Source organism: Dermacentor variabilis, chromosome 5 (assembly GCF_050947875.1).
Source record: "Dermacentor variabilis isolate Ectoservices chromosome 5, ASM5094787v1, whole genome shotgun sequence".
Taxonomy (NCBI): domain Eukaryota; kingdom Metazoa; phylum Arthropoda; class Arachnida; order Ixodida; family Ixodidae; genus Dermacentor; species Dermacentor variabilis.
The window spans coordinates 80,540,840-80,563,979 of record NC_134572.1 but is presented as its reverse complement, the minus strand read 5'-3'; the positions used below and the strand labels follow the sequence as shown (position 1 = coordinate 80,563,979).

The following is a 23,140-nucleotide window of genomic DNA, read 5'->3' as shown; positions in this document are numbered from 1 at the left end:
GCTGCATTTCTTGCAGCGTCATTTCGACAAAAAGCTTCGATGGAACAAGGCACATAAGATAACTATAACGAATTCGATGCATATGTAGTCAAAATCGCCTTTGTTTTTCAGCCAACAAATGCGTTCACTGTTCAGTAGCATGCTTATATATTTCGAGCTTCGGGAGCTAATGACGGGAAGTTAACGACGTTTCAAAGATAGATAATATCAGAATGGGCGATCTAGCCTGAAGAGCAACGACCAAGTGTATTCTGTTGGAAAATAAGCATGTTTACGCGTCATGGCATTTGAATAAGAAAGCAGGACTAGGATGTTACGAATGCAGGTTATACGGCGCGTCGCGCATCTTTCGCGGTGAGTGACGTTGCCATGGCAACGAAACCACTTTCATATTGTCTCCCTAACCGAGTGGCTTCAGTTGGTCAAATTGAACCGTAGTTGACGCTTCTTTAAGCCACCCGTGGTCAAGAAACTGCCTCGGGTTTCCGAAGGAGACAATAGGCGAAAAACAACAGAAATGAAGTAAGTAACTTTAGAAACATCCAAAATTACAAGGGGTATTGTAGAGGCCCATCGTAGAACGGCGGAGGAAAACGAAGAATTGCACGTGAGTTGCACAGAGTGGACGCCGGTGATCAACTGGCTGTGCTGGCCAATGCTTACACGCATAAAAAAGCACTCGCTTCAGAATTTGAGAGTGCATGTCCCACCCTCTAAATCCCCCATCCCGGACATGCATCACGCATCTTCTCGGCTAAGTAATCAATCTCCTTACTCGAGATGCCGAAATAAGGTGCACTAATGCAGTTAACAGATTCATGTACACACAGTGTCCCAACTAACTTTAGCCAGAGTTTAAAAATATGCGAATGGCCAAGTAGCTAAACAGAACCAAGGTAATGTTGTTTGCTGTCCGTTAGAAATACTCAAATTATTCTTTTCATACCGCCTAATTAGATAATTAGCCTTGTTAATAAATCACCTCAAATATTAAAATTAGAATAAAGTGTCAATGAGAAAATTGTAGAGCAACATGAAAAACTCCCAATACACCTTTCTGTTGTTCAATGCGTGCGACATAAAAGTATTTTTCCAAGAGTGAAAGAAGCCCGCGAATACTCGCCATGCCTCGAACGGCCAATCGCTCGGCAATTTTCCGTGCAGCTTGTGCGTAAGTGAACTGCCCATCGAACTTATAAAAAGTCCGAATATTTAATCGAAACAGCAAAGATATGAAGCTAAGCACGTGCTTCGCTGCTGTTTAATTTCTCTTTTTTTCGTTTTCTTCTTTTGCCTTTTTGTATGTGTGTTTCTGCACATGCGGGGCAGCGATCCGTGCGATTGCGTTTCACATTATATACAACTTAAAATTCCGACTTTGTCCTGTCTTCTTCCTTTTACTTGTACTCGAGTGTGGGAACCGCAGCCATGTTAACACTATTGAATATAATGAGAATGTGAATAAATCTTGCTCACTAATACCAGAGTCCTTCCATGTGTAAAGATCCTGCTAATACTTAATCAAAAGATGATAAGAGTCGACATCGCTATTACCTTTGACTACAGAGCAATACGACAGGTAAAATTCCGACTCGTTAGGGTGAAGGGACATCTGGGTGGAGTGGCGCCTCTTGGCTATCACGTATGGTGAAGCTTCCGCTTCTCCAGAAGTGATAACCAACACCTGCTGCACCTTTCACCTGCTGCCACCATGGAACCTTGATATAGGCATCAACTCACCCAGGAAACCCCCCTACTTTATCATTTTCAGCATGGACAGCAACAACACAAAGCCATTGAGGATCATGTTTCATCATGTAAGTATGTTTGACCAAGCAGCATCAAGATTCTTTAACGATCCCATCAGAGTATGATGCCTACAAAACAGCGCTGATGGAGAATACAAAGGTTTCCTGGAATATTGCAGAGAGTGTAGGACAGCTTCGTAGGAGGCGGCGAGGTATTATTTATGGGCAGGCACTTCAAATACGATTGTCATTAAAAAATAAACATCATTCATTCATTCATTCAACTCTGCCGTAAAATGTAAGCGTCATCAGGATAACCATCACCGTTGCTAACGATGCCTCGCGGTCTCTTAAATATTCTTTCATATCTGTGTATAGAGAATTTTTCTTCTATGATTTTCTAACCACCACCGAAAAGTAGAAAAGAAAAGACGCCTAAAGTAAAAGTAACAGTCAAAATGTAGTGATCACACTACTCAGCAAGATGTGTGGCATCTATCTTGATGGAGTAATCATGTTCTTGATGTATAACTTCGTGTCGATTGATGCTTCGCTCGCAAAAGTATTTAAAATTCGTGCCTCTGGCGCTTTTGAATGTGGTAGAGTGATTATTTCTTTCCATATTCAAATACGCCCTTTTAGTCACTCCTACAGGCCTCTTGCTTTCAAAGACGAGTTTCTTGTGGACGAGTAGGCAGCACACGAAAGAATAAGGAAGTATTAGTCACATTCTCTCTGAATAAAGCACGTATCGTGGAAGATATGTTAGAATGCCTAACAAAAATGAAGTAATAAATGTACGTTGTATTTCCAGAAAAAAAAATTCAGTTCCGATTTAGCGGTAAATGCGAGAGAAATGTGTTGGCTACGCAACTTCAATTCTACGCAAGCGCAAAGTAGAAGGTCATACCGAAAAGAAGGCAAACGTTGAAATACTTTTGAGGAACCAAGCTTCCAGTTTACCTAGTAATGTGTTTAAGGTACAGAAAACAGCCGAGTCTGTGTATGCTGGTAGGCCTCCAGACTCCGGGACAAACAGGTGGCGGATAAATTTGGCGCTAGTTTTCAGGCAATATTATACATCAGTTGCCTAAGTTTTGTTAAAAAAGTGCCACAGTTCGTTACATATCACAATGCACCTCTAAGACACACAGGCTTTCAATAAAGACCATGGATATCTATGACAAATCTCAAGTGCTTTCCTGAATGCACTGTACGTGTTTATTTGAAGCTCAAATTATACTGCGTAATGCATAACGAGTTAGCTACAACGAAATGACCTTAATACTTGTACAGCACTTTGTACAATGATAGAATTAAAATATCTCAATCGTCGAGCCGCCTTTTAATCTCCTATAATTGCGTTGAACAGCTCTTTATCATTTGTATTGTCATGCATCTCAAGGCGAAGGCTGAATAAACGTGCTCGCACTTGATGGCTTTCGGAGGTGACCGAGTAGTTACTGCTGGAAAATTCCTGCCAACGAAAGAAAAAGGCGAAATTTTACGGAACAGACATAACCCTTTACCTTGTACTCTGATATTGCTTACCGGTTGCGACAGCGTTTCAACGTGGCGGTGGCCCAGAACCTCACATGTACCTTCAACTCATGTGATGCTTAACGTTCGAATGCCAGGTTCAGTGGTGTTTGTAAGTAACGAGCCACGAGATGAATGTTTTACCGATCGTCGATGCCGCGAGATTTTGATGTGAACAGATTTTATCAGCCCACCTTCATGGTTTATTTCAGTGGCCACCATATCAAACCGCTGTATATCAAGATGGCAAGCTGTCCATGGGAGGTGCTGGAGGAAATGCACTCCGTGCTGTCGCCAGCAGCCTAAACTTTACGTACGTACTCCTTCGCAGTACATTGGGAGGGCCGCGGGCACTGCCTGACATAAGGGCTGCATATTCACTGTAGAGCGAATGCCATAAGTAGTTACCGCGCGCAAGCCATGAAAACACCTGTACACGTATTCTCATGTTTCCTATATCTAATCAAACGGAAAACGCGTATGTCTTCGAGACATGCCGACTATTTATTGTAACACGTACATTGTGAAGCGAGTGCTAGATTAGCTTATCGGTGTATAGTTTGATTAAATCTATAACGTCTTCGGCTGCTACCTAATGAAACCCTACGGAAACCCCTTACCGTGCGCTTGGTCGTTCGACAATTTGTGGGCGACCACCTTTGAAGTGGTGCGCTGATCTGTCTCCGTCGTAGACGAGTTCTGCGAGCTTAGTTTACTGAAGACAGATATTTATCTTTTATGCATGTTTCGTTGTACTAATGTTAAATGCGAAGGTTCAGCTATATTGAAAGACCCACACCCACAACTATCCACGTAGATTTTCGTAAAGTCAAACTTACAAAAAAAGGAACACTAATTTTTGGTGGGACCTGGGCACATTGTAACCGTTACGCCATTCGTGCATGAGAACTGGCGAAGTTTCTTAAAAGTTCTTTTGTACGGTAAGATTCAGTTTTCCTTGCTGTTTCCGTTTATGACTATTTTACCAGCAAATTTCTGGATATAGTTTACAATATCTTATGACTGCCTTTTTATGGTTACAAAAACAATACATACTATAACGCTTTTCTTACAGATACACGTTCAGACGTGCACGTGACTACGGTGTTCGTTTGTCGAATGGCTCGTGGACTGGAATGGTCGGCGCAGTACAAAGACGGGTAACACTCTGAGTAGCATTAAAATGAGCTATTTGGTTCGTGTTTAAGATGACTTTGAACAGCTGAACGGAAAACACGAGACGAGGAGAGACTTTCATCGCGTATCGGTTCTCTCTGTGTGACTGATACAAGGAGCAGACGCTCATACTGCCGTGATGATTTTGACGTCACCGCTTTCGTCACACCGGGCTCGACAGTGGTAATTTTGGTCCAAGTAGCAGAACTTCGTAAAGCAGAGTGCACAGGCCTGCTATCTAGGAGGCGTTGCCCAAGCAGGTCAATGTAGTGAGCAGCTCTATGTCCTGACAGCGTTACGTGGGCGGTGCTTTCAGCATGTTTGCCCACCCAGTTTCTGTATCGGAGGTGCAAACGGGAAACTTTAAACAAATATCTCAACAACATATGATGTTTTTGAAACCACGTGAATTGCTTTTCACTCCGGCAGCGTACTCCTCTAATACTACCATGACAAGGTTGGTAGTACTCTATAAGTTAATTAGCCAATCATGGTTAATTAGCGAACGGACTGCGAAGGCTACTCGGCCATCTAGTGCCCACCATACTGGAGTAATGAATTCTAGAGAAAAAACACATCGCATTGTTACATTCTGCTTTAAAGAAGTATGTTTGCATTAAAATAGACCCTCCATATACAGCCGCATGCGCGAAAATCATAGTAATTTGATAATTCAGTGAAGTCCTTGCTTGCGTCTTTTTTATCCTGTGTTAGTTTCAACTGTTCAAACTAATCTTAGTGGCTCCTCTAAGACGAGTTCCAACTGGTCTTAGTCACATCTCCGTGACGTGAAGTGCGCGATTTCTGCGCTCTTGTGGCACTTAACTTCAAGTTGTCATATTGCACTAGTGTAGCGCACACTTACCCCATTATGAAGTTAACAGTCTGACTTAATAAATTATTTTTGCATGCACTGTCTCGCTCTCTCACGGGCTTACTCATTCGCTTATTTCCTCTTTAACCGCTGCTATGTTTACTTTACGATGCACAGGAGGCCGATGCCGCCATGTCCGTGATGGCACTAACCTACGAGCGGCACGCTGTGGTACGCTTTGGTCCATGCATTGACACCATCGACTTCAGCATGCTTTCAAGTTCGTCTCCAGATCGATTTGACGCTTTCGGCTACATCCGCGCTTTCGATGTTGAGGTGAGAAGACCACAGCTATTTAGTTTTTTCTAATAGGCTGATAAAAAAAAATGGAGGACGCTTAAGCTTCGCCTTCAAGAGTGGCGCGCGATAGCTTTATCACACCCCGTTCGCACCGCCCACTCAAACGATCTACGCGAGCCAAACGTCGCGATCGGTATGGACAGCAGGGCCACGACCCGCCATGAAGGCGGACGCGATCATGGGAATCATGGGGCGAGTGGCGCACCAGGTGTCGGGCCAGCGCCGTACATAGCGAGGAGGGGGTCTTCTGTGTTTGTCGCAAGATTCCCACCCAACCCATCTTGCAAGTTGTTTTTGATTTATGAAATGCCTCCCGGAGTTTATCGCTCACGACCAACGCCGCCGACACCGACGCCGACGACACCGGCTTTTCTGCGACACGAGCTCCTTAACGCTGTCGCGTTAAAAGCTAAGTGTGAAGCTCATTAGCTCACTAGTCTTCCGATCTTGAACAGCTGCAGAGGTAAAGACCATGCAGAGTGTTACTACATTTTTTTATCTATCTGCTGTCCTGTTCGTGTGTTTTTGCTGTTGTATTAACCCCCTTTTTCCACAGACAGACAGACAGACAGACAGACAGACAGACAGACAGACAGACAGACAGACAGACAGACAGACAGACAGACAGACAGACAGGTGCGGGCTAGGCTTCATGGTGTGATCAAAATAGCCGAAAAAAAGAATAATGAAATAACTGAAAAATTAAAAAAAGGACAATGCATAGTGGGTGACCGGCTATCATTCTTACGCGCAGATAATCTAAGTGATAGCAGGCTATCTCTCTATCTTGACTAATCATCGCCTCTTTAATTGTGGCTGAATCTCACCGCAAGCAAAAATAATTGCAGTTTCGCACGAAAGGCAAAGATCGATTACGATAGAAAATTAGTAGACAGCTATACGAAGTAAGGATAGCAGTGTTATCGGCCGTATAAGGTTGCATAATTTCGCTTGCCAATTAAACAAGCATGGTGTGTCATGCGCGCACAGGTAAACATGAACACATCGCACTCGATGAGAAACTCGCTCCAAAAATGCTGGAGTGAGGGAACGCGGCAGCAGCAGCGAGCGAATTGATATTCGTGTTGTCTGTCGCTTCAACGCGAACTAAACGTCGAAAGCACAGCGCATACGAAGCTATCGGCACTCGGCGCATTCACTTTATCCACATCGCAGATTGCTTTGAAAATGAGGCCCGCGCAGGCGGGAACTTTATACAGAGCACAGATCGCCTTCAAGATAGGCGGCCGCGCCGTAAGCAGCAGCCGCCGGAAAGGAACGTCCCCCTCTCCATCACCTCCGCCCCATGCCTCGCGCGCTACAGAAGACTGCGCGCTTCCGCTCCGCGTTCCTCCTCATCGCGCGCGAGATTGAGCCGCGATCTTCAGCCTGGGGCTCGCAAGCTTTCACTCGCACATACAACGTACGGCGGGCGGTGACGATGTTATCGTGTCTAGAGTTTACACAGAACATCATGGCGACGGCGACGACAGAAATTCACTTGGAGTGTTCGTATAATTGCTGTCGCAATAAAAAGAAATCTGACTTCGTTAGGGCCCACCACCATATTAGGTTGGCAAAAAAAAATAGAAGAATGTCAAACAACGCGGTGGCCTCAACTAGTCGTTGCCACTTTCAAGTGCAAATAAGGCCGTTCCGGGAACACCCCACGCGGTTGGCTAACGACAGAGTCAATCTACAGGAATCAGTGCACAGCTAAGATACCAACGGAGCTTGTACTTGACCCGCAACGTGAGGCCGCTTGTGAGTGACGGCGATTCAATAACTAACGTCATTTATGCGAGATAAATTAACGTTAAGACAAAGTGCCACAAAAATAACGTGCCAGAGTGCACAGGGTGTAGACTGACCCTGCACTTAATCGAAATGGAGAGACTCGATTGTTATGGCTTTATTCCACAACTTTAAGCATAAACCACGTAACGATTATAAGAAACAATAAGCTAACCTAAACACAAGATTTCTTTCTTTATTTCAAATTTTTCTTTGAATAAAAGAGCGATAAAGCACATGTGACGGATGTCTGTTAAAGATAGACTGGTTTGGATGTAATAATACCCAACAGTAGTGCAATAATCACACGATAGGTACATCCAGGTTTTAATACTTAAATGCAAAAGCGATGAAAAATGAACATGGAAATCTTTTGTTCGTGGTCGTCTATCCTTAGGTGTGGCTCGCCGTTTTCGTGTGCCTCACCTGTCTTTCCTGCCTGGTAGCCCTAGCCGGTTGGAAAACAATGTCGACTCAGCGTGGAAAATACGTCACCTTTCTGCGCTGGGCGTACGTCTACGGCTGGGAACTGTTTGGCCTGCTCTTCGCTGAAAGTACGTCATCTAACGCACTCTTCCACTAAATCGCACTGCTTTCACCTACAATAATCGAGTTGTGGTAACTCTATTTGTCAAAATAAATGCCCCGCGCAGACAAGATTAGCTGAGGAGCTCTGTGTTTGGTGATGCGTAAGTAGTAACAAGCTGCTTGCTGGGAAAAAAAAAGTGAAAATCTAAAAAACCAAATGTGCATTCAAGTGCATACCGAGAAAGGGAAACAGAGAATGTAGAATTGTGCCAACTCCAGTTACCACTTTAGTTGAACGAATAAAAATATCTGACGACTTTTAATTTACAGTGTGGATATCAGTGCATGCATTCTTCTTAATGACATTCAGTGCATTTCGAGCGTGTCAGCCGTCTTTAGGAAAAGATTTCACAACCATATTAATCGTGGTGAGAAACATGATCTATAAAACAGCAATGTAGAGAGATGCTATAAAGCCATGGGCCATGTTCGGGGAGGAAAGGGGAGCCGCGGCAAAAGAAACCAGGGCAAGAGCAATTGCTGTGTTTGCATTTGACGCTGTAGAATCAACTCGGGTACACTGCGTATGAAAGCGTAGACCTCTTTTTTTGTCATTTCAGGTTCGCCGAGACGCTATGTGCACGCAACACAGAAGCTTCTGATTGCTGCATGGCTGGTGACTGTTGTCGTGCTGGCGAACTCGTTCGGAAGTCTCCTAAAGTCTAAACAAGCCGTGTTCAACTTCAAACCAGAAGTCGACAGTGTCGATGACCTTGCAGCAAGACCATATCTTACGCCTATCATACCAAAAGGAAGTTACTACGAGGCATTTTCAGAGGTATATAATGTTACAACATATCGTTACTGCACAGCGTATTTCTATCTCGTCACCAGTGAGTTGTAGAAAATGAATAAGAATTCTCTGCTGCTGAAAGAATAGTGATTTGGGCTCAGGAAAAAGAAAGCATTTAAGGCTTTTTGAAGGGAATTGCACGCTTTTCCGTCTCACGGTTCTTTCTGGTCCCCGCTAAACTTAAGGACGCTAAGATTTCCCTAAGCATGGCGAATCAATCGCTGGCTAAAATGGTTTTGCCCTCATGTGACCATGTAAGTGCTATAAAACGACACGCTTATCTTCCGTATTATATTGCCGGCTATCCGGATATTGGTGCGTAAGGGAATAGAGTGTGAGAGTATATTAGGAGAGGAAAATAAATCGACGAAAGGAGTTGTGGGCGCACACTACAACGACAGGGTTGACAACACTCGCTGCGTGCAGAAAGTGCGATTTGGGCGAATTCGTAGAAGTTTATTAAGTAAAAACTGTGAAAAACACAGAAGTGTGTGGTAGCGCTGTTTAAGGGCGTTCCTTCGGTGCTTTGGGCCGCACCGAATTTCACCGTTTTACCCGAAGGATGATGTATTGACAGAGACATCAAGGTTGAGCGTTGCGCTTGGGGCCTTATTTGACGCTTTCTTATAGTCTGTGATCCAGACGCAGGGATGTTAGCTCAACTGTCCAAGAATTTCCCATGAAGTCTAACCAAATGCCGTGGTAAATTTCTATCTTTTTTGTTCTTAAGACGAAAGTTTTTTTTTATATGTCGGGGTCTACTATCAACTTCCTGTAACCGATGTGACGTCGCGCGAACGCGTAAAATTTGCTCATCTTGGCCATCTTAACATATTGAGGGCTTGAACATCTTGAAGGGGCAGCGCAATATAACGAAGACGGAAGGCAGGAACACACAGGACAGCGCTGAACTCACAACTAACTTTATTCGAAGGCACCCACGAGCTCATGTACACAACCCATAGCCATCGATGACGTCATTATTAATGCGCAGGCAAAAATCCAAAATCCTGCAATCTAATGCTACACTATGAGGCGGCTTAAAAATTCAAGTTCGTTGCGCTGAGTTCAGCGCTGTCCTGTGTGTTGCTGCTTTCCGTCTTCGTTACATTGCTCTGCCCCTTCAAGATGTTCAACCAGTACCAACTCGCCCAGATGTCGATCCTTCTACAGTATATTGAGGGGTTTTATCTTCACTTGACAGGGATGGCGCCGTCATCTAGAAGCGGTGAAGTTAAGTACTGCTATGGTGGCCAGAAGGAGGTAGTGTGACGGGCGGCGTACGTGTTGTAAGAAGCGAGTTATAAGAAGGAAGAAGCATGTGCTTGCTGCGGTGAAGCTAGGGAAGCTATCGACCACGTTTAATTAGAATGTGAAGACATCTACTCAGCGATCGATTTGGGCATCACTGGCCTCCTTGAAGCCCTTGGGTTCAGCGAAAGCAGTGGAAAAGTGAACATGTCCGCAATGGGGATTAGTAAGAGGTGATTGGAGGATTGGTGGAATGAAAGTAGGGAAACGTCAAAAAAAAAAAAACAAAAAAAAAACGGAGACGTACAAAAGCACAGTTCGCAATAGGGGATCAGAAAATTTGGTTGTATGAGTTCATAGTGTTTTTTTATTGTTTAACCTAGGTAGGATATTAGGCAGTATAATAGCAAGAACTTGGTGGCGCAACCCACCGCCCCGTTCCTAAGGGGACGCTCATAACATCCAGCCATCCATACGTGCGCCGTGCAAGGGAGAGGCGCGATGAACTATCAAATTTCCCGGCGCCGCTAGGGGTATTGAAGCGTGCTTTAATGCCTGAGAACACGGACCTATAAAGCGAGATATAAGAAGGAAGAAGAGGCATGTGCTTTCTGTCGTAAAGTTGGTATATGGATAAACGAAGGCAATAGCTATATGGAAACGCAGGAAATAACAATAGCAGTAAAGGGGAAGCGAAATGCAGCCTTAATGAAGCACAGAGCGCTATGGGGATGCAATAGGTACGAGGTGTTCCGGGGTATGTGGAAAGGTGTAATGGTTCCAGGAATTATGTTTGGAAATGCGGTTGTTTTCTTAACTCAGGGGTACAATAAGGACTCGATGGCAACCAAAGGTCATTGGGACACCTGGCACTGGGCGCTCTCGTGAAGACTACAAATGAAGCTGTGCAGGGTGATATGGGCTGGACAAGTTTTGAAGTGAGGGAAGCTCACAGTAAAATTTATTATGAAGAACGACTAAGGAATATGGAAGAAAGTAAATGGGCTAGGAAAGTATTGAGGTATTTGTAAAGGGGAAAAAGAACTAGGAATCTTACAAGCAAGTATGCGGCATGTAGGGTTCGCAACACAGCAACAAAGAACGTCAAGCGGAAAGTCGGAGAGGCTGAAATAACCTAATGGGTGGCAGGAATGGAAAGCAAACCTGCCATGAGTAACTACTTAAGAGGAAAAAACGAAAGCAGGAAGGAAACAATTTATGAAAACTCAAAGGGGAGCTCATTACTTTTCAAAGTGAGATAGGATCAGGATGTTTTAGAACACGCGCCTATAAAGCGAGATATAAGAAGGAACAAGAAGCATGTGCTTGCTGCGGTAAAGCTAGGGAAACGATGGAACATGTTTAATTAGAATGTGAAGATATCTACCTAGCGGTCGATTTAGGCACCTCTGGCCTCCTTGAAGTCCCTTGGTTCAGCCAGAGCGGGGGGAAAGTAAACATGTGTGCAATAGAGATTAGTAAGAGGTGATTGGAAGATTGGCGGAAAAAAAGTAGGGAAACGACAAAAAACGGAGACGTACAAAAAAAAGTTCGCAATAGGGGGTCAGAAAATTTGGTTATAGGAATTCATCGTGCTTTTTTATTTTTTAACCTAGGTGGGATATTAGGCAGTATAACAACAAGAGCTTGGTGGTGCAACCCAGCGCCCCGTTCCAAAGGGGACACTCATAACATCCATCCATCCATCCGTCCATCCATCCATCCATCCATCCATCCATCCATCCATCCATCCATCCATCCATCCATCCATCCATGCGTCAGTCCATCCGTCCGTCCGTCCGTCCATCCGTCCGTCCGTCCGTCCGTCCGTCCGTGGAAGGCCCTTTCCAGCGCAGCCCCAGCGAGGTCTTCCGGGCTAGCGTAGGCGTGTAGACCGCGCTTGTTTCCACGTCGATCGTGATCACTTGGAAGCGGCGAAGCGTCGCACATGTGCCACTGTGATTATTTTGAGGATCTAGTAGTGCGTGATATTGTGCTGGTCCTCTGTTATGTATTAGATAACGCGGCGTGCACTCATGGCGTCGAAAGCGAGAACATGTTTTGTGCAGTTTAGTTTAGTGGCAAAATTTCTTGCCAACGTTGTGCTTCTGGCCTCACAGACACCAGAGAAGCAGCTGAATGCAATGCAGACAGCGTGTTCAAGCAAAAATTTGACAGGGGAGGCATGTTGTACCCTGGAGAGGAGTTGACCATGCTCATTAACGTGCTAGAGGATGCACTCACATTATTTTTTTTCAACAGAGGGGGCTTTATGCTTTCAGTGTGCATGATTTTATGCAGTTCTTGAGCAGTTTAACACTCCGCCACTTCGTATGCGAGCTCTATCTCAAAGAGCTCACTGCAAAAATTATCCAGTTTGTAGTGTTAACTAGGCTACTCTTTCTTCATCAAATCTTTGAACAAGAACAAGGCTCTTGAAAAGGGAGCGCCAGAAACACTTGAAGTTAAGGAGAGTGAACTAGAGCCTACTGCTAAGCTCGGTCTGATGTGTGCATGTGGATTACTGCTATGCAATAAAGTGTTTCCTGTCGTCTTGTGGATCTGTACAACAAAAGCAGTGATGAAAAATACTTAGTGCATGTCGAGGTTCGCCAGAGCGCTCAAATATGTACGTAATTTTTCTTTTACTAATCTAAAGCCTAAAGGGTACGTTGCTAGCGCATGCGGACGCGGAGAGTGAACTGAACGACGCGGTGATGTTATTCCTCGGTTTATTGCGCGCAGCCCCAGCGTTGGTTTTGGCTGTTTGCGAGAACGACTTTCTCTTGGTCCACTGGCTGTATTTGTGGCAGATAACCGAATAACAAAAGTTGAAAGTCGGCATTTCGGGTTGTTTGTGTTCACGGTCTGCGTTCGCCTGCGCTAAAACCAAGCCGTTTTGTAGAAACCAACTCGTCTAGAACGACCTTCAAATGTGATATTCCTACTTTTTTAAATCGCATGGCTAAACATTTGCTGCGCGTTATGGCGTTGCAAATAACGCTTTGCTCTCCAAAGTAGTGTTACCTTTCTTAATAATGCATCTCTGAGCTGCTAACACTTCATGATGTTTGCACCGCGCATTACGTTGAAACGCGACGCAAAGTGAACACGACGCGCGTGCTAGCTGCCATGCGCCGCCCCTTCAAAAGCCGCGAAAGCTGCGCACCAACTGCAAGTAGCGCCGTCTACAACCTCATCGCTCCTCTGTGAGCGCCGCCGGCCCGCTTCCGCCCGTCGCACTGCCCCCTTCTAGCCGGGCTTTATTCTAGTCACCATAGTACTGCACCATGATAATAAGGAGCGCCGATAGTGAGCGCATCGGTAATCTCAGTCCAGCGGGGGCTACCACGCGGCGTCGCCTGGTGTATGTGTAGGCGGTGTTGGACTTATGCTGAGGCGGCGGCGCAGTTATCGCACGTGGTTTGTCTTTTGCGTTCGATTAGCCTGCGACGCCTCGTCACCTACGGAGTGCAGCTTCGCCATGCGTCAGCAGTGCTCACACGGAGCCTACTGCTTCGCTTGCGACGCCACGAACTAAGAAAACTGCTGCAGAAGGGCAACAACGTCGACGGGGTGAATCTCGCCTTGGTCCGGCCAGAGGGACGCCATCGTGAAGCATAAAGCCGTCGCGCGTTCCCGGCTCGCCCTGCGAACTCTGCCACTCGCATTCCTGAAGCTGAGCGCGTCGCTACTCAACTGGCTGCCCAAGACAGTACGGAGCCGGACCGAAATGCTCCTACCTCCGCCGAAGCGACTCGGCAGCAGGACGCCGCTCGCCAGCAGAACGCCGCGCGCCACGAAAACCTGCAACGCGGTGCGGTCGCCGACCCGCAAATCGTGCTCCTTTCGCTGCAGCGGTACGTGACTTCACGAAGCAAACATGCAACAGCTTCTGTAAAGACGTTTCACTTTCGTGTTCTACCGACTTATGAGAAAGAGGGTGCAACCATATCCTATTTTTTTTCTCTTTCGAGAAATGATTATTCATTTATTATTCGTTTCATTTTAGCATGTAACTCCATCTTTAAACATCAATTACTCTACGGCACTACTGAAAGTGTACTTGTGGGTTATGACTGAATAATACACCTATTTCCTGGCCTATCCTCCATAGCGGTTATAGGCAATGAGCTGGAAGGGCACAAACAACGACTCCTCGAACGGTGTTGAAACTATACGTGGTCACACTTGCTAATTGTATTTTCGACGCTTGCCCAGGAGATACTGCCTGAAGCCTACTTTGTCTGGGTCCCCGGACCTAGTGGGATCTCTTTAAGTGAATCCGCTGACTCGTTGGCGTCGTTGTCACTCAAAGCTCCGGTCTAGAATGTTCTTCCTGATTTCTCTTTGATAACAGGAACTAGATTTAAACGCTTTTTATTTCTATATTGTAATCAGTCATTCCTACTTACCGCTGATGATTTTCGACATCTAAATTTTCCGTGGAACAGGAGCAACTGCCTTTCATAACAATACGAGGTGACGTTATCAAACCTCAGTAGTTGGATTCCCCGCCAAAATTTTTACCTTCGTAGATCTGGTTCATCCATAACTAACCTCTGCTCTTTTTGGAACAAACCAGAAACTATTGACCCTTTCTTTCTTTGTTCTTGCCACCGCTTCACCTCCCTACGGAGATGTTTCTTATATTTCCGACTGGTAATCTTGGTTTAGCGCTTACAAAAGCAAGTACTTTGTACTTTGGTGCCTATCAATTAGCAACAAGCCGTGAGTTTATGATTACTGCTCTGCACAAGTTCATTGAAGCGTGCAGAATATTACGCTGCTAGGATTCCGACCTCGGTGCCCCTTATTCCTTTTTCTAAGTTTATAAATAAGCCCTCTCAAAATGGGTGTTAACCTTTAATTGCCTAATTTTTCGTTTGGAATGCTTGCCTTTTACCCCTTTTTGTATTTTGTTAGGTGCACTTTTCAATCAAACCAATATAACCAATCCATCTGGTGGGCACGATCCATGCTTTGAGGCAACAGCATCAAAACTATGCGTGGGTGCGACATTTCGATTCGACGCAGCGAGCGAGGCAACTGCAGCTGGGTGGAATGAACAGCGCCCTCGCAGCTACGAAACATTCCATGTTCTATTCCGCATACTGAGGCAAGCGTGCGTGTTTACAGTGTCGGGCTTGTGCCCTGGAGGGCCTTCGTTCGAATCCGGTTCTTATATATCCCGACATTACGGTGACGGCGTAAATTCACTTGCAGTATCCGTACACTTGCTATCACAATGAAAGAAGCCGGAGCTAATGGCTTCACACATGATTCACATGATTCCACACCTCGGATACGGTATTGGAGAAGGCAGGGAAGGAATGTGGCTTGGCAACGCTGGTCGAGGCAAAGAGAGAGAGAGAGCGTCTGTGTTGGACAGTGAAGCTTGGTTCCTGGAAGCGTGGCAATGCGACATTTAATTTTCTCCTATCTCTTCAAATAACGAAAAAAAAAAACAGAACAAAATTGAAAACTTTTTGCGGTAAAGTGCTTCCTAGACGGCGCCTTGCAACTACCAGTGTATGAAAATTTTCCAGTGGTACTTCATGAGGGGGGCTCTTTAATAATTAACGCACTTACGCGAAGAAGCACAGAATGGTACTGCTGTACCACTCCACTTAAACTTCTGGTTCTCTATTCCGCAGCACAGCCGTTCGCAGGCTGTGAAGCAGGTGTGGGAGCGGTCACGAAGCCGACGAGCCATGTATCCAGTCGCGGATATGTTCTCAGACGCAGCCTTGGCACAGGTGGCTGCGCGCCGCGCTGTGATTCTCTGCGACCACGGCTCGATACTGCTTCAGATGACCGGCTTCTGTGAACGCCAGAACGTGCGTACCTTCGTCGTGGCCAGCCAGCCGATCGAGCAGTCGCCGTTCGGCTATCTCTTCTCTCGGAGCCTCGATCAGCGCTTCTTCCGGAAACTCTTTGACAAGTAAGTCCCTAATCAGGTATTTTGGTTAGATCACTGCGACACTTGTACAAGTTAAAAATAGTGATAAATTACAATTACGTCCTCGAAAAATATTATTGGTCACAGTTACCGCATGAACGTTATTGAGCAATTTTTAAAAATTATTTGAATTCCTTGCGTTTGCTTTCTTTCTTACTTTATGGGAGACCTGAGCCCGGGTCATCAAATTTGCCGGATAAAGTTGTTTCCATCCATCCATAATAAAAGTAAATAAAATGACATGACCTGGGTCTTTAATTCGTCCTCTGCAGACCTTGACACGTTTTTGTATCTTCGCTTGGGTTTGTTTTTCAAAATTTTGGTCCTTAATCTTCCCTCGTTTTCATGTAAAGACATCTGCAGCGACGCTGAAAACTCGCTCGATATGCGCGCTAGAGAGAAGGGCCGTACTGTAATGTCGCGATGCCCTTGCTACTCTATGATGTACAGCGCTTTATTGTTGCTGGAGTTAGAAGAAAGCTCTCCCAATAGGCCAGTTAAAAACTGAAAAATCCGTCATATGAGATTTCCTAGCATCAGCGTCCGAAGTGGTCATCACTATCGAGCCATAGAAGCGCCGTTTAAATTTGTCAGCCAACATGTTGAGGTCCTCCACCCGGCGCCCTTCATTCGTTAGCCATTTTACATAGACGACTAACTGTAACGGGAGCCAAGAAGCGTTTATTTTGCTTTAAAAGGCATCCAACTCTGTAATGCAATTAAATATAAAATTGCATATTATTGAGCCCTAATAGTATTATTCGTTCATGATATAAACGGTTAACATTATTCGTTTGTTACAATCGCCAAAATTAGTGTATACGAGTCCCGTATATATCAGAACAGATTGAAACATATGCGTTGCAAGACCAAAACATCCTATGTCAGAGAACCATCGACTGCACTAAGCGAAGAAGAATTAAGCAGCAGCTCTCAGCGTCCACGAAGGCCACTTAAAGGCAATTCCAGGAGACAAATGGACATTTCATATAAGAGGAAAGTTCGCAAGTCGGACTTCTAGGAGAGGTGCACAAATCTGCAAGCTTGCTATGTTCAGGTGTTCGAACCGCAGGTGCAGCCCAATGATTGTCGGAACGAGGTAGCCCATGTGGATGTTTTCATCCCTTTGTACTCTAGTTCACGCCAAAATGAAGTGACCAGAGCTGCGTTGCCTGTTATAGCCTCTTTCGTCAAACATTTCACTGGTTACATGTCATTGGTTATTGAAAAAAAATTTATTTACATTGAGCGCTACCGACTAAACAAAGTCATCATCAAGTTAGAAAATTAACAAAAGCCTAATTGATTACAAGTAAATAATTACGTGTTAATGATTATATACAAGTCTCGTTACTGTACTGAGCGCTACTCTAAGGCTTCTAGTTACGACACTTCCAATGCGTTGAACACCCGAACAATATCAGTGTATTGAGACAAACCGTATTACTGCTGTGTTGCTTTTGAGCCTTTCTTCCATGCTGTATTGCAAACGAAGCTATGCCAGTTTTAGTTCGTATACATAAGTACTTATGGACACAATGGCTTCCTGTGTGTACCTTTGAATTCAGGGCACGAATTAAGGGGGTCAGTTCTCGCCCTTGTTTAATTCGCTGTGCTTGCAGTGCACCTCCAAGGCTGCTCAAAGGAAGGAAAAGACGGTCGCCGGAGGCGCAGATGCGTGTTATCAGTGGCCGGAACTCCAGACACATCCGGACATTGTTTCGCGACCTTTAAGACTACTTTATGCCCACTGCAGTATAATGACACCTCTGGGAAGTCCACGCTCAGTTTCCTTAAGGTAAATTAATAAACTGATGCCCGGCTTTAACTAAACTGGACATGTCTAGAATGAACGCTTAGGATACGCTCTGCTGTTAAGGCGGCTCCCAGCAATGTTGAATGCTTAGAAAAAACGGTGTCTTCATTCCTTCATCAGAAGTTTACTATGGGCGGCCATCTTTAAGAAAGTCATAGCGTGTGTTGTCAGAAGGTGGCCGGCGTCTAGTCGTTCCACATCGCTTGCGTCTACGCGTGCCGATCGTAAGCACGCGCCGGCCCCAACATCAGACCTCTATTCGGTTCATGAGCCTTCTTCTCAGCTCAAAGGCAGCTGCGCGACGACTCTTTCCAAAGAATTCACTGGGCTAAACGTCAGCGCTTTCAGCTATCCTACGGCCCGCCCTCCTATCCTTCATTTGACGTTCCCGCAAGCTGTCCGCTTTCCGTTGGAGGGCAGCTCACTCATCACCGATTCAGATGCTCACCAACCCGCTCGACTAGGCGCAAATTTAACTCTCGCATGCACGGCGACACCACAAGCACAACCTTCGCGATGCATTCAGCGAACAGCGCAACCCTGGTGCTATCGGCATTCGAGATTTCACGGCAAGCAGCAGCAGGCGAGCCTTCGGTTGTTCTGTGCTCACACCTTCCGCGGACGCATGGCCTACCGAAGCTTTACAGGAGCAGCTCTTCCATCTGGTTTATTCAGCTCGAGCATCACTTCTACGCCTACATCGTGTGTGACCAGCACTTGCGCTATCCCGATGGAAGTCCCGAGCTGCCAAATTGTGTCCGACTTTCATAGGCCCTGGCATCTACGAGAACCTGCGGCAGGTCGCGATTTCGTCCTACGGCGTCGCTGTGGCTGAGCCTTGCTCACAACCTACGCTGCCGGTGCTGCCTGGTGCATCTTTCTAGGACTGCGTGAACCCGAAACTACCAACGACGATACCATCTGCACACTTTATCTGGACTCCTTTACCTAGATTTTACCATTGGACTTTATTTCAATCGCGCTTCGCACTAGGAGGGGGGCCCTGTTGCGGCGCAACTATCGCGTCCAAAGCCGGCGAAGAAAAAGAGGGCTCGCGTGCAGGGAGCGCGAGAATACAGAACACACTAGGGCGTTCGACCTGAGCGGTATCGGCCGCTCCCGAAATCCCGCTGCACAATGGCTGGCCTGCCTAAATAAACCGTGGCTACAGCGGCCACCTCTTTGCGCCGCCTCCCACAAATTGGTGACCCGGACAACGGAGCCCAGCCTTCCCACAAATTCCCACAGGTCGAGCGCGCCTATAGTGTGTTCTATATTCTCGCGCTACCTTCTTCGCCGGCTTTGAAGGCGATATTCGCGCCGCTACAATCCCAGAACGATCGTTGGCGCAGCCCGCATTTGCTCGCGTCACATGGCTCGAAGATCGAGACGAGTTTTCTTGGTCAACCTGAGCCTTTACACCACCAGGCCCCATGCTCTTTTTCTGAAAACACATGACTTATGCAACACCTGCTGCAGAGTAGCCTATCTAGCAGATGCCTCTCATAAGCTTTCCTTCCTCCGTGGTTCTGTCGCATGCTAAGTAATAAACGCCACAGGACAGCACACTCATAGCATCCACTATCCTGACCCGTCCTTTTCAGGTTCCGTCGGATCCAGGAGACCGGTCTAATGGCCAAATGGCTGGCCGATGGCAAGGGAAACTGGCAGCGCTGCATCCAGTCCGGGGATATTACTGTAGACAGCATTAGTGTGGAGGACACCGTGCCATTTTTCCTCCTTTGGGGCATCATGTGCGCCATGGCGTTCTGCGCTTTGCTCTGCGAGCTGATATACTACAGGTTGCTGCGGAGCCGCCCTGCCAACAGACGCTGATATAGCCTAAGACGCTTTACTTTTGGGCCAGAACATAGCCTCTCACATTCCTCTTAACCACATTGCGCACTGCAGCGTTTCAACGCGCACTTGCGGCAGCACCTGACGCCAGCATGAACACTTGCCTGTGTGCGACAAAAACTATAGGCGTTACAAAAAGTCACAGGCCTACGCGGCACACGGAGCACACTCTCACAGTAAGCGGAAAGAGCGGTTTCATAGGAGACCATCGTAAGCTCATCCCGAAGCGGCGAATCTCCAGGGTCTCATTTTCTGCTGCATGCACGTAAGGGTGTTCGGCGAAGCTGTCGTGTCTGATTTTCGGCTGCACGCACGTGAAGTTACTTGCGGGTCTTCGTGGTGGAGCTGCCGGACCGCATTTTCGGCAGCACGCACTTGAGGGTCTTGGCGGCGAAGCTGTCGGGCCGCATTTTTGGCAGCACACACAAGACGGTCTTTGCAGCGAAGTCTCTTTGCGTCGTGTTTCATGAGAACGAGCGGAAGTGCCCGCGCGGCGTCGACGGCGAGCGGCGGCTTGGGCTGCTTTCTGCAAAGCGCTCTGCTGAGCCCGATTTTGCCTTGTTGCAGTCGCGCAGGTAGCCCTACGATTCGCTTCTTCAGCAGAGGTTCGTACGTTGCGAGGAGGCGCAATAACGGGCACCGAAGTGCAAAGACCGGCAAATGCCCCACTTTTTTTTTACTCCCTCACTCTCCCGATGCAAGTGCCGTCCTTTACCCTGACGTTGAAAAATTGTGCCGCCTGCCTTCACCGCCGTCCTCACCAAAAAAGAAAAAAATATAGGTTATCCGCCCTCCGTCACCCTCACACTGAAAAGGCTGCGATCCTTGTCTTACCTTACGTTTTCTACAATTTCAAATAAACCATTAGCTTCACCCGCGAACTTAGTTTGCAACACTGATTGTCTAGTGTCATTCCTATTGTCAAAGCGTGCAGCACGAAGCCTGCTTTGCTTTTAAGCTCCTGACCATAGGTCGACAAAATAAACGGACCTCACTCAGACTTACTCGCAAACTACCTTTTTTTTTGCTTAGGGCTCACTCGGACTCATACTCACCAAAATTTTACTCAACCGGGCTCACTCGCACTCAGACTCATAGGTTGTTCTGAGTCTTAGTGATCCTGAGTAAGTCGACTCATAAGTAAGTTCTTGAATTGAATTGAAATGAACTGAATTTTATTTCTCGTTCATTCAAACAAGGGTAGGCTGAGACTAACGGCATACAGCCTGACAGAGGTCTCAGCCCCCGTAGTGTGCCGACCTATGCCCTTGACTAAACCTAAATATTCAGCAGTCTGCAAATCTCGCGGAGCTGCCACCGCTTTTATTTCTTGCTAGCATTAACCTAACTAGAGCAAGAAAAAGGAAATTCCAGGTTGTTTATTTCAAATGAAGGAGTGCGCTGACCGGCGATGATCGGCGAAAAGAAAATTAATTTCGGAGGGACGCCAAAAAGTCGCTGCCCCTCCTACATCTCTCGTAGCCGATTTCATTGGCTACATATTTCATTTGGTTTGGCAACCGGTAACATCAACAGCCATTTATGACTTTAGTCATATAAAAGTGGGCTTCTACCTACATTATTATTACTTGCAGCGCGTGCTACAAACACGGACAAAGAAGAGAGACGAGACACGAGCGCTGACTCGACCTACAATCGCAAATGTTGGGGAAGCATAGGCTCCGCGATTTTTTTTTTTTCATTCGCAGCCTCCTCAATCCGTCTGAAATAAACAGTGCACGCCTGCGCGTGCGTGTGTGACAAGTACAATGTCTGAAACCAATTCCAGGCCGCGGAGCTGCACTGAAATATATTTGAATTTTTTGCTGATGTCGTGGTCTCCAAATTGTTGCTTGCGGCTGTACATCTGCGCTAGAGCGCTAGAGAGATTTTCTTTGGGCGCACTTCAGAACTTTATACTTTATTAAACTCAGCACTCGTAAGATCTGAGTGACTTCTGCAATACGCAGGGTGTTTCAGCTAACTTTAACCAGAGTTTAAAAATATGCCTATGCACTCTAAGACGACGCGACCAAATGCATGTTGCTCACTTTTGTATGTAGTGCGTCACGCTATTTCTTGTATTTTGCTTACTTAGGTAATTAGTCAAGATTAATTAACCAAATTCTGAAGCGACGAAATTAGGCAAAATGTTCCAGTGGGAAACCGTAGTACGCTGAAAAACACTAATACTTAATAAGTAGAAAGACAGAAACTGTTTATTTGCACACCACTCTGCAACTTCATAACTGGATTTTTTCCTAGCTTCGTTTCTTCAGAAGTTAGTTAATTAATCTAGACTAATTATCTAATTAAGCAAAATACAAAAATAGCGTGACACACTACATACAAAAGTGAGCAACATGCATTTGGTCGCGTCATCTTAGAGTGCATCGTTATATTTTTAAACTCTGGCTAAAGTTAGCTGAAACACCCTTTATATGAATCCCCTTTAATCATGTAACCTCACGTCGTCACCGCACCCTGCCTCGACCACACCTCACAGCGTCTGCCTTCTCTCACCTAACCCTCACCAAACTTCCCGAAGGTGATCCTCACCACTCCCTCACCTCGCCAAATGTGGGTAAGCGCAGTTGAGGGGGAGGAAGGCCCTCGTGAGGGCTTGCCGTCGTAAACACAGTGATCAAGACAACGCGGTGCACATGTCACATTCCTGGAGACATAGCACGATACGATGCAACTGCTTCATGTCGTGACAGCTGGTGAAATAAAACGCTACTGCAACGCAAAGTTTGCACGTATCGATGATCAACGGCGCGCATCTCACATAGTTTGAGAAGTGACACGATACGGTGCAACTGCTACATGATGCGCCACCTGGAGCAATAATATGCAGCTGCAATAAAAAGTGTACACGTATCGACGCTACGTGGCACGTACCTTGCATCACGTGTCTTCTCGTACGCTAGGACGCGTGTATAGAGAGCATTTTTCTGCAGCAGTTAGCAACCGTTGGCATGGTACAGTGGCAAAGTAGCTGACACCCGCGCAGGGGGCCCAGGTTCCGTTGCGGCGGGAACTGAGTATCATTATTCTCATTCCTGCGATAGCCGCGACGGACACCGACGGCCGTGGTGGACAACATCACCAACCGAACCGGCCATTGAAATGACTCCATAACAGCTTACGCTGTAATAAAAAAGAAACACGTGTGTGTTATCGACAGCATGCTTTCCTATTATGATGATGGTTACACCTAGAAGAGCGGTATCACTGAGCGGTATTCCTTGAATTCAAGTTGTTTCACTACTGAGAACTTTAGGTGGCAGAAGCTACAAAAAGAGAAACTAAGTTGTTCTTAACAATATTACCCAAGTTCAGATGAGCTGAAAGTGATCATAAATATAAAAGCTCCCATGTTCTTGTACGACTACTGCCCCACAAGAAAAAAAATGAGCGAAAATAAGAAAATGAGTTAAAT

At 46.1% G+C, this 23,140-nt stretch overlaps 2 protein-coding genes across 2 annotated transcripts; both read left to right on the top strand.

The window, feature by feature from the left end:
- Window positions 1–444: 444 nt before the first annotated feature.
- On the top strand, window positions 445–6,104 carry LOC142583595 (putative glutamate receptor). Its single transcript, XM_075694084.1, has 6 exons — window positions 445–522; window positions 1,772–1,817; window positions 3,500–3,600; window positions 4,363–4,447; window positions 5,455–5,613; window positions 6,093–6,104. Exons 1-6 carry the CDS (start codon window positions 518–520, stop codon window positions 6,102–6,104), a joined length of 408 nt encoding a protein of 135 aa, XP_075550199.1. The 5' UTR covers window positions 445–517.
- A 1,736-nt stretch (window positions 6,105–7,840) lies between these two features.
- LOC142582867 (uncharacterized) lies at window positions 7,841–20,847 on the top strand. Its single transcript, XM_075692956.1, has 4 exons — window positions 7,841–7,985; window positions 8,580–8,797; window positions 15,721–16,007; window positions 19,446–20,847. Exons 1-4 carry the CDS (start codon window positions 7,898–7,900, stop codon window positions 19,675–19,677), a joined length of 825 nt encoding a protein of 274 aa, XP_075549071.1. The 5' UTR covers window positions 7,841–7,897; the 3' UTR covers window positions 19,678–20,847.
- The last annotated feature ends 2,293 nt before the right edge of the window (window positions 20,848–23,140 follow it).

Coding starts and splice junctions, on each gene's coding strand:
- LOC142583595 (XM_075694084.1), top strand. Junction 1,818..3,499: donor TGAGGATCATGTTTCATCAT/GTAAGTATGTTT, acceptor GGTTTATTTCAG/TGGCCACCATATCAAACCGC. Junction 4,448..5,454: donor TCGGCGCAGTACAAAGACGG/GTAACACTCTGA, acceptor TACGATGCACAG/GAGGCCGATGCCGCCATGTC.
- LOC142582867 (XM_075692956.1), top strand. CDS start 7,898: ATGTCGACTCAGCGTGGAAAATACGTCACCTTTCTGCGCTGGGCGTAC. Junction 7,986..8,579: donor TGGCCTGCTCTTCGCTGAAA/GTACGTCATCTA, acceptor TTGTCATTTCAG/GTTCGCCGAGACGCTATGTG. Junction 8,798..15,720: donor ACTACGAGGCATTTTCAGAG/GTATATAATGTT, acceptor TCTATTCCGCAG/CACAGCCGTTCGCAGGCTGT.